This window comes from Natator depressus, chromosome 2 (genome assembly GCF_965152275.1).
Source record: "Natator depressus isolate rNatDep1 chromosome 2, rNatDep2.hap1, whole genome shotgun sequence".
Taxonomy (NCBI): Eukaryota; Metazoa; Chordata; order Testudines; family Cheloniidae; genus Natator; species Natator depressus.
In genome coordinates, this window is record NC_134235.1 from 246370515 (window position 1) to 246388339 (window position 17825).

At 44.2% G+C, this 17825-nt stretch overlaps 1 protein-coding gene across 3 annotated transcripts in view; it reads left to right on the plus strand.

Annotated features, from left to right (window-relative positions):
- PAXIP1 (PAX interacting protein 1) overlaps positions 1-17825 on the plus strand; it is a 125013-nt gene that overhangs the window by 68263 nt on the left and 38925 nt on the right. For all 3 annotated transcript variants that reach the window (XM_074946288.1, XM_074946287.1, XM_074946289.1), the window contains exons 6-8: positions 3704-4339; positions 8926-9658; positions 10406-10500. In XM_074946288.1, the coding sequence (XP_074802389.1) occupies positions 3704-4339; positions 8926-9658; positions 10406-10500 (1464 nt within the window). The remainder of the gene's footprint in view (positions 1-3703; positions 4340-8925; positions 9659-10405; positions 10501-17825) is intronic.

Here is a 17825-nt window from a genome sequence, read left to right on the forward strand (position 1 = left end):
TTTACTTTCATCTATGTACCCCTTTTAGGGATCCTTCAGATACCCAGGATCTTATGTTCTCTTAGTCCTCACGACTAATTCAGCAAAATCAGAACCATGGAATGAATATTCGGTGCTAGATTTTCAAAAAGTGGCATCCATTTTGGGGTTGTAATTTTGTGGCCACTGCTGGTTGAGGTACAAATTAAGTGCTTGAATATCTGAATGACTTAAATTTCTCCTGAAGTTATTTGCACCTGAGAGAGTTATTTGCACAGTGAGATTCCATGAGGTTTGGAATGAAAATCATGTACTTTGTGTCCAATTTGTTTTTTGTACTTTGAGACTGAAGTGAGAATGATCACAAAGGAAGAGAGATGCCCTAATTCCTTTAATTAGTCTGCTGTTGCTTAAGCCTCCCATGGAACAGGTCAAAGTGTCTCCATTGCAGCCCATCTTTGTTTTAGAAAGACTGTTAAGTATAATCTTGACAGTCTGCACACCCCAGGGAATAAAGCAGACTAACTAATAGCAGCATTAAATCTGAATATGGCAGCTTCCTGCACAAGTGTGACTGTCCTGCTGATTTGAACAGTTTTATTGGCCACAGACGATAGGATGTCTGTTGCTTAATTCTATGGTAGGAAGTGTGGTGTAGTTTAGAGCCTCATGGATTTGTCCAAAGGCTTTTATTGCACATTTGGTCTTTTAGCAGTGTGGGCTTAGTTATTTTATAGGTTCACTGTGTTCTTAAAATACTTGCTAGTTTGTTTTTGCATAGCAGCGCCACTCGCAGATATTGTCACATTATCAATATAGTTCTAATGTGAATCTTAAATTTATTTTGTACAATGCCTTTAAAATACTGAGGCTCACCAAACCAAATTGCACTTTGTTTTAAATACAATACTCTTAAAAGCAACAACTTAATATAGGATTGTGTGTTAAAAGCCCCACATAGGAGGTTTAAGAGAGCCTGCAGCACATAACTAACTGATTTTTGAATTTGTCTTTGTTTTCAGGTCCCACAATATAATAGATTGTTGGCCCCTTTTTCCAAGTGATGCCCCAGCATTCCTTATGTTGGTGATGTCACAACTTCTACAGCATTGTGCTGGAGCATGGAGCCAGCCTGTAGAAGGTCAGGTTTTGCACGCGCACACACAAAAATTTTAAAAAATTTAACCGTTTACACCTCTGGGGATTTAAAATAGTAAAATGAAAAGCTGCATCATGTCATATGAGAAGAATACTTGATCCTCTTAGGCTAGCTATAAGATCCACTAAGGTTCCTTTGTGGCTCTGATGTCAACAGTCTCATGGTACAGGTATCATTTGGCATGGGAGACAGCAATCTGTGATCTAATAAGTGAGGAAAATGTTTGTTTGAAATCAGTGTTGAGTAGCCCTCTTACTTCTGGTGGTTGGGACAGTTAGCATATTAACCTCACAATTAGTTTATTTTAAAAAAAATCTTTCAGATTATGTTTAGGATTTTTAATATAGTTATTTTTATTTTATTTCGGTAGCATCCAAAGGTCCCAATCAGGATCATAATTTGAATGTACCAGGTGCTTTAAAAATACATAGAAATAGAGAGCCCCTGCCTTGAAGAGATACAGTCTGAATATACAAGACCACCAAAGAATGGAGGCAAGAAATGCAAAATATACTTTTAGCCTGAGTTTTTCAAAGGAGTATAAGAATGCTAGGGACCAAACTCCCACTAGTTGAATACCTAACTTCATTTAGGTCCCTTTTGAAAATATCTAGAATGTGACAGTGCTAGATTTTTTTTTTTTTATATGCGCGCGCACGCGCACACAGAGCAATTATGTCAGTGCTGGATTGCTTTTAACAACCCTTGTATATTGGTGATTCGTTTACCTGTCTTATTTAAAATGTAATGTTTAAGTTCACAGTTTAGTTTGCATGAACACACTTATGATTCATATATTGGACTCTTCCATTAATAATAAAGTGAACATTGAGTAATTGGTATTTCCAACTCACAAACATGCCAGATTTTGGTTTTCTTCAGTGTTTTCTTATGGTGATACTGATGTTAATACTTTAAAACATCAACAGGTACAGTCTGATCAGTGTTGGTTTCACATCTCGTGGAGAACTAGGTTCAAATTACATTTATTTCAGTTATATTTGGTCTTGATGCATTATAAATTAAACTTATTAAACTAGTTTCCAGATTTTGCACTGTACAGCTTTATGTTTTCCACAATGTTCTATAATGTGCTTGTCACAACTTTGGTTTTGATCTGTTTTTCTCTCTTCCATTTGGAAGAGCCTAAACGTTCACTAGATACAGAGAAATTGAACTGTGAACAACAAAAGAAATTCTCCATTCCAAGAGAGGAGAAATATGTGTTTAATAGCAGACAGGAGTAGCTAATTAAGGAGCTGTTTTATATTATTGCAGTGCTCCGATTAAGCTTGAGAAGGCACTTGTGCTCTGAACCTGCAGTTACCTATAACTTTTCTAAAATATTTACTTTTGGCAGTTGAAAATTCTTATGCTTTCTTTCAATCCAGAGGCTAAATATTTTGAGTTTGAAAAATGTCTTTTGCCAAGTTATGATTGGTCAAGAATGGAACTGTTTAAAAAATTGTTCAGATTATCGTTGGGCTTTGAAAAATAAAAATGGTGCTCATTTTTAAAATAGGGTTTTGAATTAGTTCGTAATGCAAGTCCCTTGTTTGAAGAAATTATATTGTAATTTGTTACACACTTTTTTATTATGTGTGGCCATATGAAGTTCTAATTTACTGTCTTTTTTTATTTTAATATTAAAATCTGATGACTAATATATGCCACCAGTGACTGTTGAGTTTTAGGGCCTGTCTACACTTGAAACACTACAATGGCACAACTGTAGCTGTGCTGCTGTAACACTTCAGTGTCGACACGGTCTACATCAAAGGGAAGAGTTCTCCCATCGGCATAGGTGGTCCATCTCCCCAACAGGCGGTAGCTAGGTTGATGGAAGAATTCTTCCATTGACCTAGCTCTGTCTACACCGGGGTTAGGTTGACTTAACTACTCCACTCAGGATGTGGATTTTTCACACCGCTCAGTGATATAGCTTGGTCGACCTATTATTTTAGTGTAACGCAGGCCACACTATGGTAAGAGGTTACTGGATGTTGTCATCCAACAGATTGGTATATCTTCTGAATAGTTTGGATCCTTTTACTCAGGATGAGAACCATTCAGCACCACTTCTCAGCAAGAGTGATCTTTTATTTAAAAATGTCACTGTCACGGTTATTGACCATATCTTTAAAGCTAGTGGCATAACAAACTAATGACATGGCAGTTGTTAAAGTGCATCCATAAGTGAATGAATAATTTCATGAGTTTTAATAGATTTCAACTGAAAGGGTAAGAGTTGGTTGTTTGAAAGCAGTTGCCTTACTTGCCTTAATATGTCTCATCACTTCTTTCTTGGTTCTTAGTTTGGGTTTTGTTAAAGTGTAATTTGTGAATGTTCAGTTGTTGCTGTTTTATGGATTCCAGTGTAGTCACGTACACTGTGACACCAAGATAAAAGTGGATAGTGATGGTGTCGGCTAAGTGTATATGAAATCATATTCAGAGCTAATATTTATTCATATCACTAGAAATAATTAAATCTTGTCTAGTTATGTGTGGGAGGGGATACCTAATACATTTTATTTATAGTCTTTTCTTATGCCTCGTCCACAGGAAAAATATGAATGCGCTTGTAAACGAGAGAGCATTAAAATTGTGACACCTGATTGGGTACTAGATTCTATATCTGATAAAGCTAAAAAAGAAGAGATATCCTATCATCCACGTCTAATTATATATGAGGAGGAAGAGGAGGAGGAAGAGGAAGACGCAGAAAATGAAGAACAAGATTCTCAAAATGAAGCTAGTACTGATGAAAAATTATCAAGCCCAGCATCATCTCGAGAAGGATCGCCTTTGGGTGACCAGGCATTTTCACCAAAATCTATTAGTGCTGATAAAACAAAAGGGGAATTGATGTTTGATGATTCCTCAGATTCCTCTCCTGAAAAGCAAGAAAGGAATTTGAACTGGACACCAGCTGAAGTCCCACAGACGGCTGCAGCCAAGCGCAGGTTGCCTCAAGGCAAGGATTCTGGGTTAATTAATTTATGTGCCAATGTCCCACCAGTACCAGGCAATATTTTGCCTCCGGAAATCAGAGGTAATATTATGGCTTCCGTTCAAGGTACCCAAGGCTCTGAACGACCAGAAATGATGACTACGTGGAGTCCAGCAGTGCGGACATTAAGAAACATTACTAATAGTGCTGATATTCAGCAGATTAATAGACCATCAAATGTAGCACATGTAAGTGTTGGATTTTTAATTTACAAAATATTGGGCTAACATTTTAAAGAACTTTGTTTCCTTTTAAAATCCTCAAAATATGAGAAGGGGGGTAAAATATTCCCAGGTTACATAGAGATTACATACAGCTAGATTAAACTTTGCCCCAGTAGTAAACCTATTCATTAGTTTTTTAGCTTTACAAAAGGAAAAATTTGTGGACTGGTGGAATATAGTGATATTAAAAAAATCAGGATTTAACTCCAGCATTTGATACCAAGATTCATATTAGGCACTTTCAGTGTTGGCAGGAGCACAAAGTGATTCACAGTCTTCAAGCTAGTTACCCTGTTTATTAAACCAAACTTTGTGTCCTTCAGTACTTTTATTCAGTGCAATAAATTGCCATGTACTATACTCAGAAAATTTTAAAGTTGATGGTTCTCTCAAAGAGCTGCAGTTTGATTCATATTGTGCATTTTCAGTGTTTAGTACTACTGAGTAATGTTAAATTGCTATGCAGTACAGTCAAGGTACAGTTGCAAAAGTCCTAATTTATAAGTTCTATCTCCAGTGCAATCCACATAGTTTTGGTGTAAAATAGCTATGGTTAATCTAGTTCTTCTAGAAAAGAATATGAAATGAGTGATTACGCATTGAAATAAACACACTACTAGATTTCAGTGAATGCATGTTGAAAGGATGGAAGTGGGGAAAGGAAAGGTGCTGGTGAATTTATTTGACTCTTATAGACAGTGAATTTTATTCAGATAATTGTACTTGAATATGCAACAGTTGGACCAGGGTAAAACTTTCAAAAGTGCCTAAGGGTATGTCTACACGTCAGCGTAAGCCCAGGGTTAGTGGAACTCAAGTAAGCAGACCTGGGTTTGTTAGCCTAGGGCCTGAGCATCTACGCTTATTTGTAACTGGTTCCAAAACTAGGGCTCTAGAGGCTACACTGCATTATACAGAACTGAGTCCGATCATCCATATCCCAGACTTCATAGTGCCCTCCCAAAATGTGGCTGCTCTAGCCCTTTGCTCATGGTGCAGTGTGGGAAAACTTGACTGTCCATCAAACTTGACTATCTAGAGCACAAAGAAAGTCAGCTCATGGGATCATGGGATACTTGTGGTAGTCTTCCAGAGTACAAGTCCGGTGGAGCTGCATCTAAACTACAAAGTGATAGGGCTTGAACCCTGGATCCCAGTTTGACTCAGGCTCGAACTCTCCCACCCCGATGGGGTCCTGGGACCCTGGGTCTCACCTTTGGGTTAGCACAATTTATGTGTGGACAGATGGGTGCTTTGCCTTGAACCTGAGTTTGAACCCTGGGCTTGCATTGCAGGGTAGACAGACCCCAAGTGACATACGAAGGCACATCCCATATTCAGAAATGACTGAGTCACTCAGGAACCTAAATCACATTGAAAGCTCCCGTGTGCCTAAGTCAATTTAGAAAATGGGACTAGGGCTCATAGGTCACTTAAGCACTTCTGAGAGTTTTGCCCCACATCTTGAAATATAACCTTTGTTTGCTGTGTGTCCTGCAGACTATGGGACCTTTTGGATTCTGTGCTTGGATGAGGTGGGAATCAATATACAGATCTCCTTGCATACTAGGATCCTTCCAAAGCTATCCTCTCTGTGTCTGCTTATTATTATGTAATGTTTATATTATAGCCTCTAGAGGCCTCCGTGAGGTCAGGATCCATTGTTGCGAACTGCTACACAAACACAGACCACATAACAGTCACTGCCCCAAGGAGCTTACAGTTTAAAAGATATAACAGGTGGATAAGAGAAACAAATGAGAAGGGATTGAGGAACAAATGTAATATTTTTAATGTATAAATAAATCCTACCCCAGTGGTTCTCAGTCTTTCCAAACTACCGTACCCCTGAAGCCCAAGCCCCGCTGTGTGGGGCTGAAGTCCGAGCCCTGCAGTCTTGGGCCGAAGCATGTGACTTCGTGGGGCCCCCTGTGGTGTGGGGCTGCAGGCAGTTGCCCTGCTTGCCACGCCCTAATGCCAGCCCTGTACTTGCCACCTGTTTAAATGTGTCCCGCAACCCTTAGGGGGGTTGCAGCCCCCCCAGGTTGAGAAACACTGATTTAGATGAGTTGATGTACCCTCTGGAAGACCTCTGCGTACCCCCAGGTGTACAGGTACCCCTGATTGAGGACCGCTGTCCTAGCCCCATCTTCTCCTTTTAAGATGGAATCAGAAGGGGCCTACGATGTCTGACAGCCTTTCCATTGGTGGGCAGAGCAGTGCATACCACATAACATTGCCTACGCACTATCAGACAAAATGAAAAATGGAATGACGTGCTAAATTCTCAATTGTTTTTATTTGCAAAGGTAAATTAGACCTATATATGATATTTGAAGAGGCATGAGATGCACACACAAAGTTGCAGTCCTAAGTTTTTGTGCATGCTTAACTGTTGATTGCTTGAGTAAATCAGACACGTGTGTGTAGATCACTAGGTGTCTCCTTAGCTTTCTGCTTGTGCCAGTATCTGGCTTTCAGTTGCACATGCATACACAACAGTGCATGTACAAGCAGGTCTTTTTAATAATTTGGCCTTTGAAGACACTAAGCAACTTTTAAAATAGATGTTTTTTCCCTCTTTTGCAGCAGTAGAACAACCAAATATAACTAATGCGAATTTCACTTAAGCTTTCATTTTAACCAATGTGTCTGTCTATGTCAGATTTTAACTGATGTTGCTGATATGTGTTTCATAACTGGGACCAGTTATGCAGCCCTTATGCAAAAACTACCATTGATATTAATGGGGATCTTATGTAAGACAGGAGGATCAGACCTTTAAGATTTACTGTGTTTTTCTGTTTGATTTGAAACGGAAAATCTAATGCTGGCTGTGCTTTTAATTTCCCTTCCACTAGAATTCTTGTTTTCCCTCTTCCCGCTGCATCCTGTACAATCTCAGAGATTTTTTTTAAAAATGTTTATAATAAAATTTACTGTAGTAAAGACTTTGTGCAGGAGGTCATCTCAAAAGGATTTGCTTCTAGAAAGAAGGATGGTTCTGTGCTTAAGACACAAAACTGGGGCTCGGGAGATTTAGGTTCAGTGCTTGGTTCTGGCACAAGCTTCCCATGCATCCGTGAGACAATTATTTAATTCCTCTATGTTTCAGTTTCCCATCTGTAAAATGGGGTAATTGTGTTTTTGTATCTAACAGGGAATTTGGGAGGACAAAATTCATTAATTTAATTCATTATCTGTTGATATGTTCAGAATCTTGAAGTGATAGGCCCACATAACTGTCTCTTATGGGCAGCTCTGCAGTGCCTGCTGATCAGTCCTGACGCCAAATGAAGTACCGGCCCTGGGTAGTGGCATCTCTTTTAACAAGGGATGTTTGCTTTTGGCTTGTGGGTACTGTGATGGTTGCTGGCCCTCATAAACTGTGCTGCATTGAGTAAGATGGCTGGCGCCAGCACAGAAGGCATTTCTGTCTACTATTATATGGGAAGACTGAAGTTACAGAAGTGCCAAAAGTGAAAATGTATTAAACAAAAATGAAAGTGGGCTTCCTGACCTTCCTTTTTTTTTTTTTTTTTTTTTTTTTTTTTTTAACAAGAAAGCCGGGGGAACAGGATAGTTTATCATCTTAATTTGCCATCTTTAAATACAATTTATTTTAGTCTTTTTTCTTCAGTAAATTCAGATTTTGTGTAGTGAAGTAGTCCAATAAACCAGTTTTGATTGTTTCAGTATAACTTCTAGATTCCTCTTCATGAATATTTCATGTTTTGAAAGACTTTTATGAAATTTGTAGATTAGTAGTTCATGGAGACTACTGTATCTTTCTGTGGCTTTTTGAAGCTGATTATTAATGTTAGAAAAGTATCTGCTGTTTTAGTACACATTTTGGTATTATTGACAGTTTGCATAGTTTTTCTGTTATCGAGTACCATATATATTTAATTTTGTTAAAAAAAGGTATCTGAGCTTCTGTTAAGTGTGAGGCAATCTTTCTTAATTGTGAACTGCAAAGTACAAAATGAAAATTAAGCCCCAGAAGTATGACTGTTGCCATTAACATAGACAGACTAAGTTTAAAAAGAAATCCCCCTCATATTTTAGCAACTTTTAAACTTTTTTGTAAAGGCCATATCAGAATAGATAGTTTCATAACATCACAACTTCCTTTGACTGCATTGCGACTGCTAGCGTTTGTGCTGTTACAGCATGATCCATTTTGGGATGCCCACAAAAAGATTTTTGGAGGGAAAAAGGTGGCCTGTGCTGAATTCCCCTTCCCAAACAACCTAGACAGTTGGGACTTTCTGCACAGATTTTTGGAGTTATTTCCACTTTCATGTTTTCTTTACAGTTTAGCTATTCCATTTGTAGTGCAATTATTCCTTTAAATATGCTCTTTCCATTTTTGAATGCTCTAATAGTGATGATATAATAACACACACAAATGAAGGATTTTGTTTACTTTGAAAGGTATGTAAAACATAGGCATATTATATTCATTGTTTTAAAAGCTAAATATTTTTCAAATTTGTTGTTTATATTTTTATATCTGAAAGGTCACAACATTAATCTTTGTTTTCTAGATCTTGCAATCCCTTTCAGCACCTACAAAAAGTTTAGAACAACAAGTAAACCATAGCCAACAGGGACATACAAACGCCGTGTTGTTTAGCCAAGTGAAATTAACTCCAGAAACACATTTATTACAACAACAGCATCAAACACAGCAGCAACAGCACCACCCTCTTTTACACCTTCAACCTCAACAACTCATGCAGTTGCAGCAGCAGCAGCAGCAGCAACCACCACAGATTCCTCAACAACCTTTCCCACAGCAACAGCCTCATCAGTTTTCACAACAGCAACAGCAAGTCCATCAGCAACACCAGTTTGCACAGCAGCTACAGTTTCCACAGCAACAGCTACATCCTCAGCAACAACTTCACCGTCCTCAGCAACAGCTGCAATTCCAACAGCAGCATGCCTTGCAACAGCAGTTGCATCAGTTACAGCAACAACAGCTGCAGCAGCAGCAGTTACAGCAAATACAGCAGCAGAACATTCAACAGCAACAACTGCAGCAGCAACAGCAGCAGCAAATTCAGCAACAGCAGTTGCAGCAGCAGCATTTACAGCGATTACATCAGCAACATCAACAGCAGCAACTGCAAACTCAAGCGCCGCAACATTTGACTCAAACATCTCAGCCACTCCAACATCAGGTGCCCACCCAGCAACTACATCATCATCACCAGCCGCCACAGCAGCCACAGCTGCAGCAGCAGCAGCTGTTCGGACATGATCCAGCCCTGGAGAGTTAGTAATGATTGATTTATAATCCTGAAAGTGGTGGCCAGTCATATGAAATGTTTGTTGGGTTAAAATTTTGTTCTTGATCAAAAATATAATCTACTATAAACACATAATAATAACTAGAGACTATCCAGTACTCAATGAAAGGTGAACGCATTGAGATATTTTTATTTTCGGGGGGGGGTTCACCACTCCCATCTAAATGCATATATTGTTCTGTGACTACAGTGTTAGTCCATGTGTACTGTACATATAAAAGCAAAACACAATTTTATTTTTTGAGAGGCAGGGAGGGAAATTTTCAAAAAGAGAGGTTGAGGAAGAATATTCAAAAGGCTGGGGAAACTAGATGGCTCATGAGAGAAATTGATATTCTATTACCATTCACTTCTAGATTTCTGTTTCAGCTCCTGCCCGTCTTGGTATCAGCTGAAAAGTTTTTCCATCTGACTGGTGGTGGTTTATGTGAAATTAACAGCATATAATTCTTGGTTGACGTAGTTTTCATTTCACATTGGGGGAAAATACACTTCTTGAGCTGAATTGTTGATAAGCAGGACTTCAGTGTCTGGGGTGTCCAATTCTAGAACCTTTGAGCATTAAATTCTTTAAAAAGAAAGAAAGTTCAAATTTCATTTATTCCATAGCTGATAGTGGGAAATTTTAATATAACAAATGTGGTCTGAAATGGTAGCCTCCAAACTGCTTTAGTTTACAATTTGCTATTCTTTCATCTGCAAACTGTTCTAGTTCCAGAAGAATATTTCCTGTTGGGCTGTGTTTTTGCAATTGCTGATTATCCAGAACAGATGTCCGACAAACAGCTGTTAGCAACCTGGAAACGGGTAAGATTCCACCGTATTCAAAAGAACCAAATTAATGTAATATGATTGATAAAGTAAAATCATTATAATGCAAAGATTGCAAGTATTGTGGTATTAAAACACTACAGACATTGTGTTACACATTCCAGATGTTTTGTTATATAATTTATGACATAAACAGTAATATTAAACTACAGAGTTAACCAGACAAAACAGGAATAGAAAATGCTACATATGCAATATGGCTTAGTTAACGCTGCTATTGGCAGCACTATTTAGCATTTTCTGGCAAGTTGTGCACACATAATAACTTCAGCTGTTAAATGGGCCTAAGTAGGCTGTGAAGCACACATCTGGTGGAGGTGAATGAGATGGGAGAGTGATGTATTTTCACCTTTGCTGATGAATAAATATTGGCAAAACCTAACCCTGTTCTTTTCTAATTGAGAGGAGGCTGATCTTCTCGGAGCTTCTGCTGGACAGGTTGTAGACAAAGTTACCAAGATCATCCACATCGAATTTTGCATAATAAAATACAGTTAACAGTGAATGTTCTGTATGGACTTTGTGTTTACTATCCAGGCTGAATGCATGATTTTGTGAGCTAATTTTATAGCTAAGCCCTTTTCAGTTTTTTAAAGAGTACTAATAGTTATTACATATTTGTTTTTCTAATACTTCTAAAGATGAGAATGCATCTTTTGTCGTTCAGCGAAAAAGTGTAAACTATAGTCCGTTTCTTCCCTTTCATTCAAATACTAATAGTTCTTCTTTTGAGTGCTTGCTCATGTCCATTCCATATTAGGTATGTGTGCTCGCCACATGCACTGGTGTCAGAAGTTTTTTCCCTCCATGGTTTCCGTAGGGGACCAGCTCTGGCAGCCTCTGGAGTGGTGTGCACCTGCTGCGGTATCAGGGACGCCGCCAGCTCCCCCCACCCTCAGTTCCTTCTTGTCACCAGTGACGGTTCTGTAACGTCTGCGGCTTCGGCTAGCTTTTTTCACTTCGTTCAGTGTTTCAAACTTTTCTTGTAAAATAGTTGTGCATAGTTAAGTTTCCCATACTGTGTTAGTGTTAGAGTGATTTACTTGGTTAGTCCTGAATGGGAGTTAGTCTAGGTTCGGTCCCCAGGCTTAAGCCCTGCGATCGCTGCAAGAAACCAATGCCCATCAGTGATCTGCATAATAGTTGTTTAAGGTGTCTCAGCAAGTCGCGTATCAGTGACAAGTGCCATATCTGCAAGTCCTTCAAACCTCCGACTAAGAAGAAGAGAGACATCCATCTCAAAGTGCTCCTAATGGAGTCGGCTCTAACTCTGGCACCAGAGCAGTCGAGGTCCGACTCTGCCCCGAGCACCACAGTGTCGGTGCAGAGCTCCCCACCGGCGCCGTCGAAGGACCAGCGCTAATCCCCCTCCCCAGCAAAAGAAGACTGGGAGAGGAAGATCTCCTACGTCCCACAAGGGGAAGGAGAGGGTAAGAGGGGAGCCAAGGCCCGAGGAGGGCGACTTAATACCTCCTACCAGGAGTTGGGCCCCAGCTCAGGTTGAGCGGTCCAGCCCGCCCGACCCATGCCTGCCACTCTGGACAGTGATGAGGGCCTTTGTCAGTTAGAGATCCTGTCGATGCCCGAGGCCCTGCAGGCAGCACAGGATATCCTGGTGCTACTGGTGCCGCCCACACCGGCTACAGCAGTACCCCGGTCTAAGGGTAAACCTGCTTTGGGTCCTTTCTATAACTCCCTGACTCAGCGGCACTACTCCCCATCGTGGGAGACGGAACCACCAGGCCTTGAAGGCAGAGAGGCAAGCTCGGCAAAGCCCTCGTCAGTGTCCAGACTGACGGCACCGCCTGCAGGACTCAAGAGGCACCTCGCCGGTGACCTGGCACAGATCTATAGAAATCCGCCCAGTGCTTCACCCATGGCTCGTCTCTGGTCACGGGCCCAAGACAGTCTGTCACAGGAGTGAGGTTGTCGGTACGCGTCCTTGCAACACAGATCCCCTAGGTTGGGAGGAAGGTCTTCCTGGAGACTGACCCAATGCAGCTCCCGGTCCCGCTCCAGATCTTGGTACTGGTTGAGCAGCATGAGGCTTAGATCGCTGGAATGCCGTCGCTGATTCGCTGAACATCACTGGTCTCTGAGGACCCACAGAACAGACTCGTCCCGAGTGGAGAGCTTCCCTTCCAGTCACAGCGATTGGCACCACAGCGATCGGAATCACCGATCTACTCGCTCGTGGTCACCTGAGAGCAACCACTCGGCCTTGAGCTCCAGCACCGGACGGGAGTCGTTGCTGGTGGACCAAAACCCAATACCAGGGGTCCCCTCAACATCGGCGGTACCGCCAACTACCCCAGAGCCAGTGGCCAGCTGCCTGGTACCCATGTAACCCATGGGGCTTTACCCAGCCTTCACAAGGGCTCAGGGCGGTGGCGGGAGCCTCGAACAAACCATCAGCCTCGGTATCCCGCCCTCCCCCAGAGTCAGCCATTCCTGAAGAGGGAACCCCTCAGTCTCACGCAGACCCCATGGCACCAGCTTCCTCCTCATCTTCGCCTGTTGAGGCAATTGCGGGGGCCCCTCACCCTGTTCCTCAGGATGATGCTAAGGCTCATCAAGAACTGTTGAAAAGAGTTGCTTCTAACTTGGGGCTCCGGGCGGAGGAGCTGGAGGAACTGTTGGACTCCCTATTCGATGTCCTCTGCTCAACTGCACTGGCCAGGGTGCCTCTGCCCCTCCATGAAGGGGTGTCTAAGATCACAAATGCCCTGTGGCAGACCCCCTCATCCCTGCCCCACATCTCCAAGAAGGCAGAAAGGAAGTACTTTGTGCTGGCTAAGGATCATGAGTCCTTATATACCGACCCGGCCCCAAGCTTCCTGGTAGTAGTGACCGTTAATGAGCGGGAGAGACAAGGCCAACCAGGAGCTACTCCTAAGAATAAAGACTCAAAGAGGCTAGATTTGTTCGGACGCAAAGTTTTTTCATCCTCCATTTGAGGGTGGCCAACCACCAAGCCCTCCTTGGCTGTTATGACTTCAATATGTGGCAAGCCATGGCCAAGTTTGAGGATTCGCTTCCCGAGGACACCAGGAAGGAGTTCCGGGCGATTCTCGATGAGGGCAAGGCTGTAGCCAGAGCAGCACTGCAAGCAGCCTCGGACGTGGCGGACTCCACGGCACGCACCATGGCCTCAGCCATCTCCATGTGTAGGGCTTCCTGGCTCCTTCTCTTGGGTTTGTTGACGGAGGCCCAGCAGTCCATACAGGACCTTCCCTTTGATGGCCAAGCGCTGTTTGATGAGTAGACAGACAATAAATTACATAGGTTGAAGGACTCCTGTGCTACATTGAAAATCCTAGGGCTCTACATCCCAGGTCCAGCCCATAAGCGGTTCAAGCTGCAATACCCCAGGGCCAAAGGAGCCAACCCAGGCAGGAGATAGCTCATGAGAAGAGCAGAGGCCACAAACGTCTCCAGAGCCACCAACCTCCGCCCTCTACGCAATTGGGCGCCTACCACAACAGGCAGGGTGGCAAGCAGGCTTTTTGAGGGTGCGTCTGAGGGCGACCTACCAGACTGTACCCCAAATCCATCCTCCCTATGTTTCTGCAACCGCCTTTCTTTTTTTCTCCCTGCATGGACCGTGATAACTTCAGACCGCTGGGTCCTCAACGCAGAGGCCCAGGGCTATACCCTCCAGTTTCTTCCCCACCCCCAATCCCTTCCCTGTCGCTCTTCAGGGACGCTTCTCATGAAAGTCTCTCCACATAGGAGGTGAAGGGCCTGCTGCAGCTGGGAGTGGTGGAAGAAGTTCCTCGCGAGTACAGGAACAAGGGATTCTGTTCGTGGTACTTTCTAAGACCCATCTTGGACCTGCGAGACCTCAACAAATACCTAAGGAAGTTGAAGTTCTGCATGGTCTCCCTGGCCTCCATCGTCCCCTCCCTGGATCAGGGAGACTGGTATGCTGCCCTTGACTTGAAGGATGCATACTTTCATATTGTGATCTTCCAAGGACACAGAAGCTTCCTGTGCTTCACAGTGGGATTGGACCACTACCAGTTTGCCGTTCTCCCTTTTGGCCTAGCAACAGCACCGAGGATGTTTACCAGGTGCATGTTGGTTGTAGCAGTTTACCTCCGGCATCGGGGTATTCAAATATACCCATATCTCGATGACTGTCTGGTCAAAGGCCGCTCCAGGTCTCCAGTCCAAAGGGACATTGCGATGCTACAGGTCACATGCCAGTCCATGGGCCTATTGGTGAATGACAAGAAGTCAAAGTCAATGTTAGTTCCGATGCAAAGGATAGAGGTAATTGGAGCGGTGCTTGACTCCACCTGCACCAGAGCTTTCCTGCTGCAGGAGAGGTTCCAGACGATGTTGGACCTCATCGCGGGGGGTCTCTGCGTTCCCTCTAACCACAGCCCGGGTATGTCTGCATGTGCTGGGCCACATGGCAGCATGTACATATGTTGTCCACCATGTAAGGCTCAGAATGCAACCCTTGGAGCAGTGGCTGGTGACAGTCTATTTCCAGTCCAAAGATCACCTGGACAAGGTTGTTACTGTCCCACCAGTGATACTTAACCTCCCTGCAATGATGGACCAATCCCAAGGCAGTCCTGGAAGGAGTTCCGTTCGACAGCCTGCTCCGCTCTGTCGAACTGATATCGGATGCTTCGGACATCGGTTGAGGAGCGCATCTAGGCGAGCTACAGACCCAAGGGACATGGTCCCCGGAGGAGATGATGTTGCACATAAACATCATGGAGCTCAGAGTGGTACATTTGGCCTGTGGGGTCTTCCTGACACATCTGTCAGGCAAGGTGGTGAGAGTATTGACCCACAATACGGCCTCGATGTTTTACATCAACAGACAAGGGGGAGTATGCTAGTCAGCTCTGTCAAGAGGCTTCTCTGACTGTGGGATTTCTGCATCAAGCATGTGATGCACCTGGAGGCCTGTCACCTCCCCAACGTGACCAGATCACTTCAGCAGGTCTTTTTTCTCTCCCCACAAATGGTTGCTGCATCCGGAGGTAGCCCAAATGTTCTTCCAGAGGTGGGGAACTCTGCAAGTGGACCTGTTCGTCACCAGACAGAACAAAAAATGTCATCAATTCTGTTCCCTGCAGGGTCTGGGCAAGGGCTCTCTCTCCGACGCCTTCCTCCTGTCATGGTTGGAGGGCGGGGGCTGGGGGGTCTGATGTATGGATTCCCACCGATCCTGCTCATTAGCAGAGTCCTGTCAAAAGATCAAGAGAGACAAGGCCCAAGTCATCATGATCAGTCATCATGGCGTGGCCACGCCAACATTGGTTCAGCACACTGATGAACCCAGCAGCAACCACTCCCTAGCCCCTTCCTGACCGACCGTGTCTGATTTCGCAAGATCATGGGCACCTTCTCCATCCCAACCTCACCTCCCTCCACCTCACGGCATGGATGCTGGATGGTTGAACACTGAGGAGCAGGCCTGCTCTGATGAGGTCCAGAAACTCCTCCTGGAAAGCAGGACGCCTTCCACCAGAGCAACCTACCTGACCAAATGGACGAGGTTCTCCCACTGGGCGCCTGAGCATAACCTGTCTCTGTCGTGCTCCTCCTTACAATCTGTCTTACATTACCTGCTTCATCTTAAGAACCAGGGACTGGCCCTCTCTTCCATCATGGCGCATCTTGCGGCCATCTCCTTTTTCCACCCACCTATCCAAGGTCAGATGGTGTTCTCGCACTACGTGTCAATCAGATTTCTGAGAGGCCTCGAGAGGCTCTTCCTGCCAGTCTGGGCTCCTGTGCTACCGTGGGATCTTAGCTTGGTTCTTTCTAGGCTCATTGGTCTGTTCTTTGAGTCTATGGGCTCCTGCTCCCTTTCCCACCTGTCATGGAAGGTGTTTCCTTGTGGCGATAACATCAGCGAGACGAGTGTCAGAAATGAAAGCCCTGACATCGGAGCCACCGTATACGGCGGACAGAGTTAATCTGTGACCCCATCCGGCCTTTCTGCCGAAAGTGGTGTCTTCCTTCTATGTCAACCAGCAGATCTTCCTCCCGGTGTTTTGTCCCAAGCCACACGCCCCTAGTGAGGAAAGGAGGCTGCAGATGTGCCTTGGGGTTTTACCTGGAGCGTACCAAGCCCTTCCACAGGTCGACCCAGCTCTTCATCACGACAGCGGACAGAATGAAGGGCCTTCTGGTGTCCTCGCAGAGGATTTCCAACAGGATCATCTCCTGTATCCGGTCCTGTTACAACAGTGGTGGGCAAGTTGTGGCCCGCGGGCTGCACGCAGCTCGTCAGGGTAATCCACTGGCTGGCCGCTAGAAAGTTTGTTTACACTGACCGTCCGCAGCTCTCAGTGGCAGCAGTTCACTGTTCCCGGCCAATGGGAGCTGCAGGAAGTGGTGGCCAGCCCACAACTCTTCCCGCAGCTCCCATTGGCCAGGAATGGCAAACCGCTGCCACTGAGAGCTACGGGCAGCCGTGCCTGCGGACGGTCAGTGTAAACAAACTGTCTTGCGGCCCGCCAGTGGTTTACCCTGATGAGCTGCATGTGGGTTGCAGGTTGCCCACCGTTGTGTTATGAGCTGGCACGGGTCCTACCACCACCAATCATGAGGGCCCATTCGGCCAAAGACCAGGCATCCTCTGCCACCTTCCTGGCGCACATTCCCATCCAGGACATTTGCAGAGCCGCAGTGTGGTCTTCGGTTCACACATTCATGGCACATTATGCCATCACTCAGCAGGCCAGAGATGACACTGGGTTCAGCAGAGCTCTGTTGCAGTCTACACGTCCATGAACTCCTACATGCCTTCGTTGGTACTGCTTGGGAGTCACCTAGAATGGAATGGACATAAGCAAGCACTTGAAGAAGAAAAGACAGTTACCTGTTCCATAACTGGTGGTCTTCGAGGTGTTGCTCAAGTCCATTCCATGGTCCACCCTCCTTCCCCAGTGTCTGAGTTTCCAGCAAGAAGGAATTGAGTGTGGGGGGAGCCGGTGGTGCCCTTTATACTGTGACTTGTGCGCACCGCTCCAGAGGGTACTGAAGCTGGTCCTCTACAGATAGCACTGAGGGAAAAACTTCCGGTGCATGTGGCGAGCACCTAATATGGAATGGACACGAGCAACACATCTCGAAGAACACCAATTACGGAACAGTTAACTGTAGTTTTTAAATTCATACAAAGAGAAGCTGTTCCCAAGTAATGCATTTTTGAATCATTATGAATGAATGTGGTTTTTAAAGATGAATAAGCAAGAGAACACACTTGTCATATTGATGGATTGATGTATGAAAGAACTTGGCTTTGTTTGCAAAACTTTCTTGCTTCT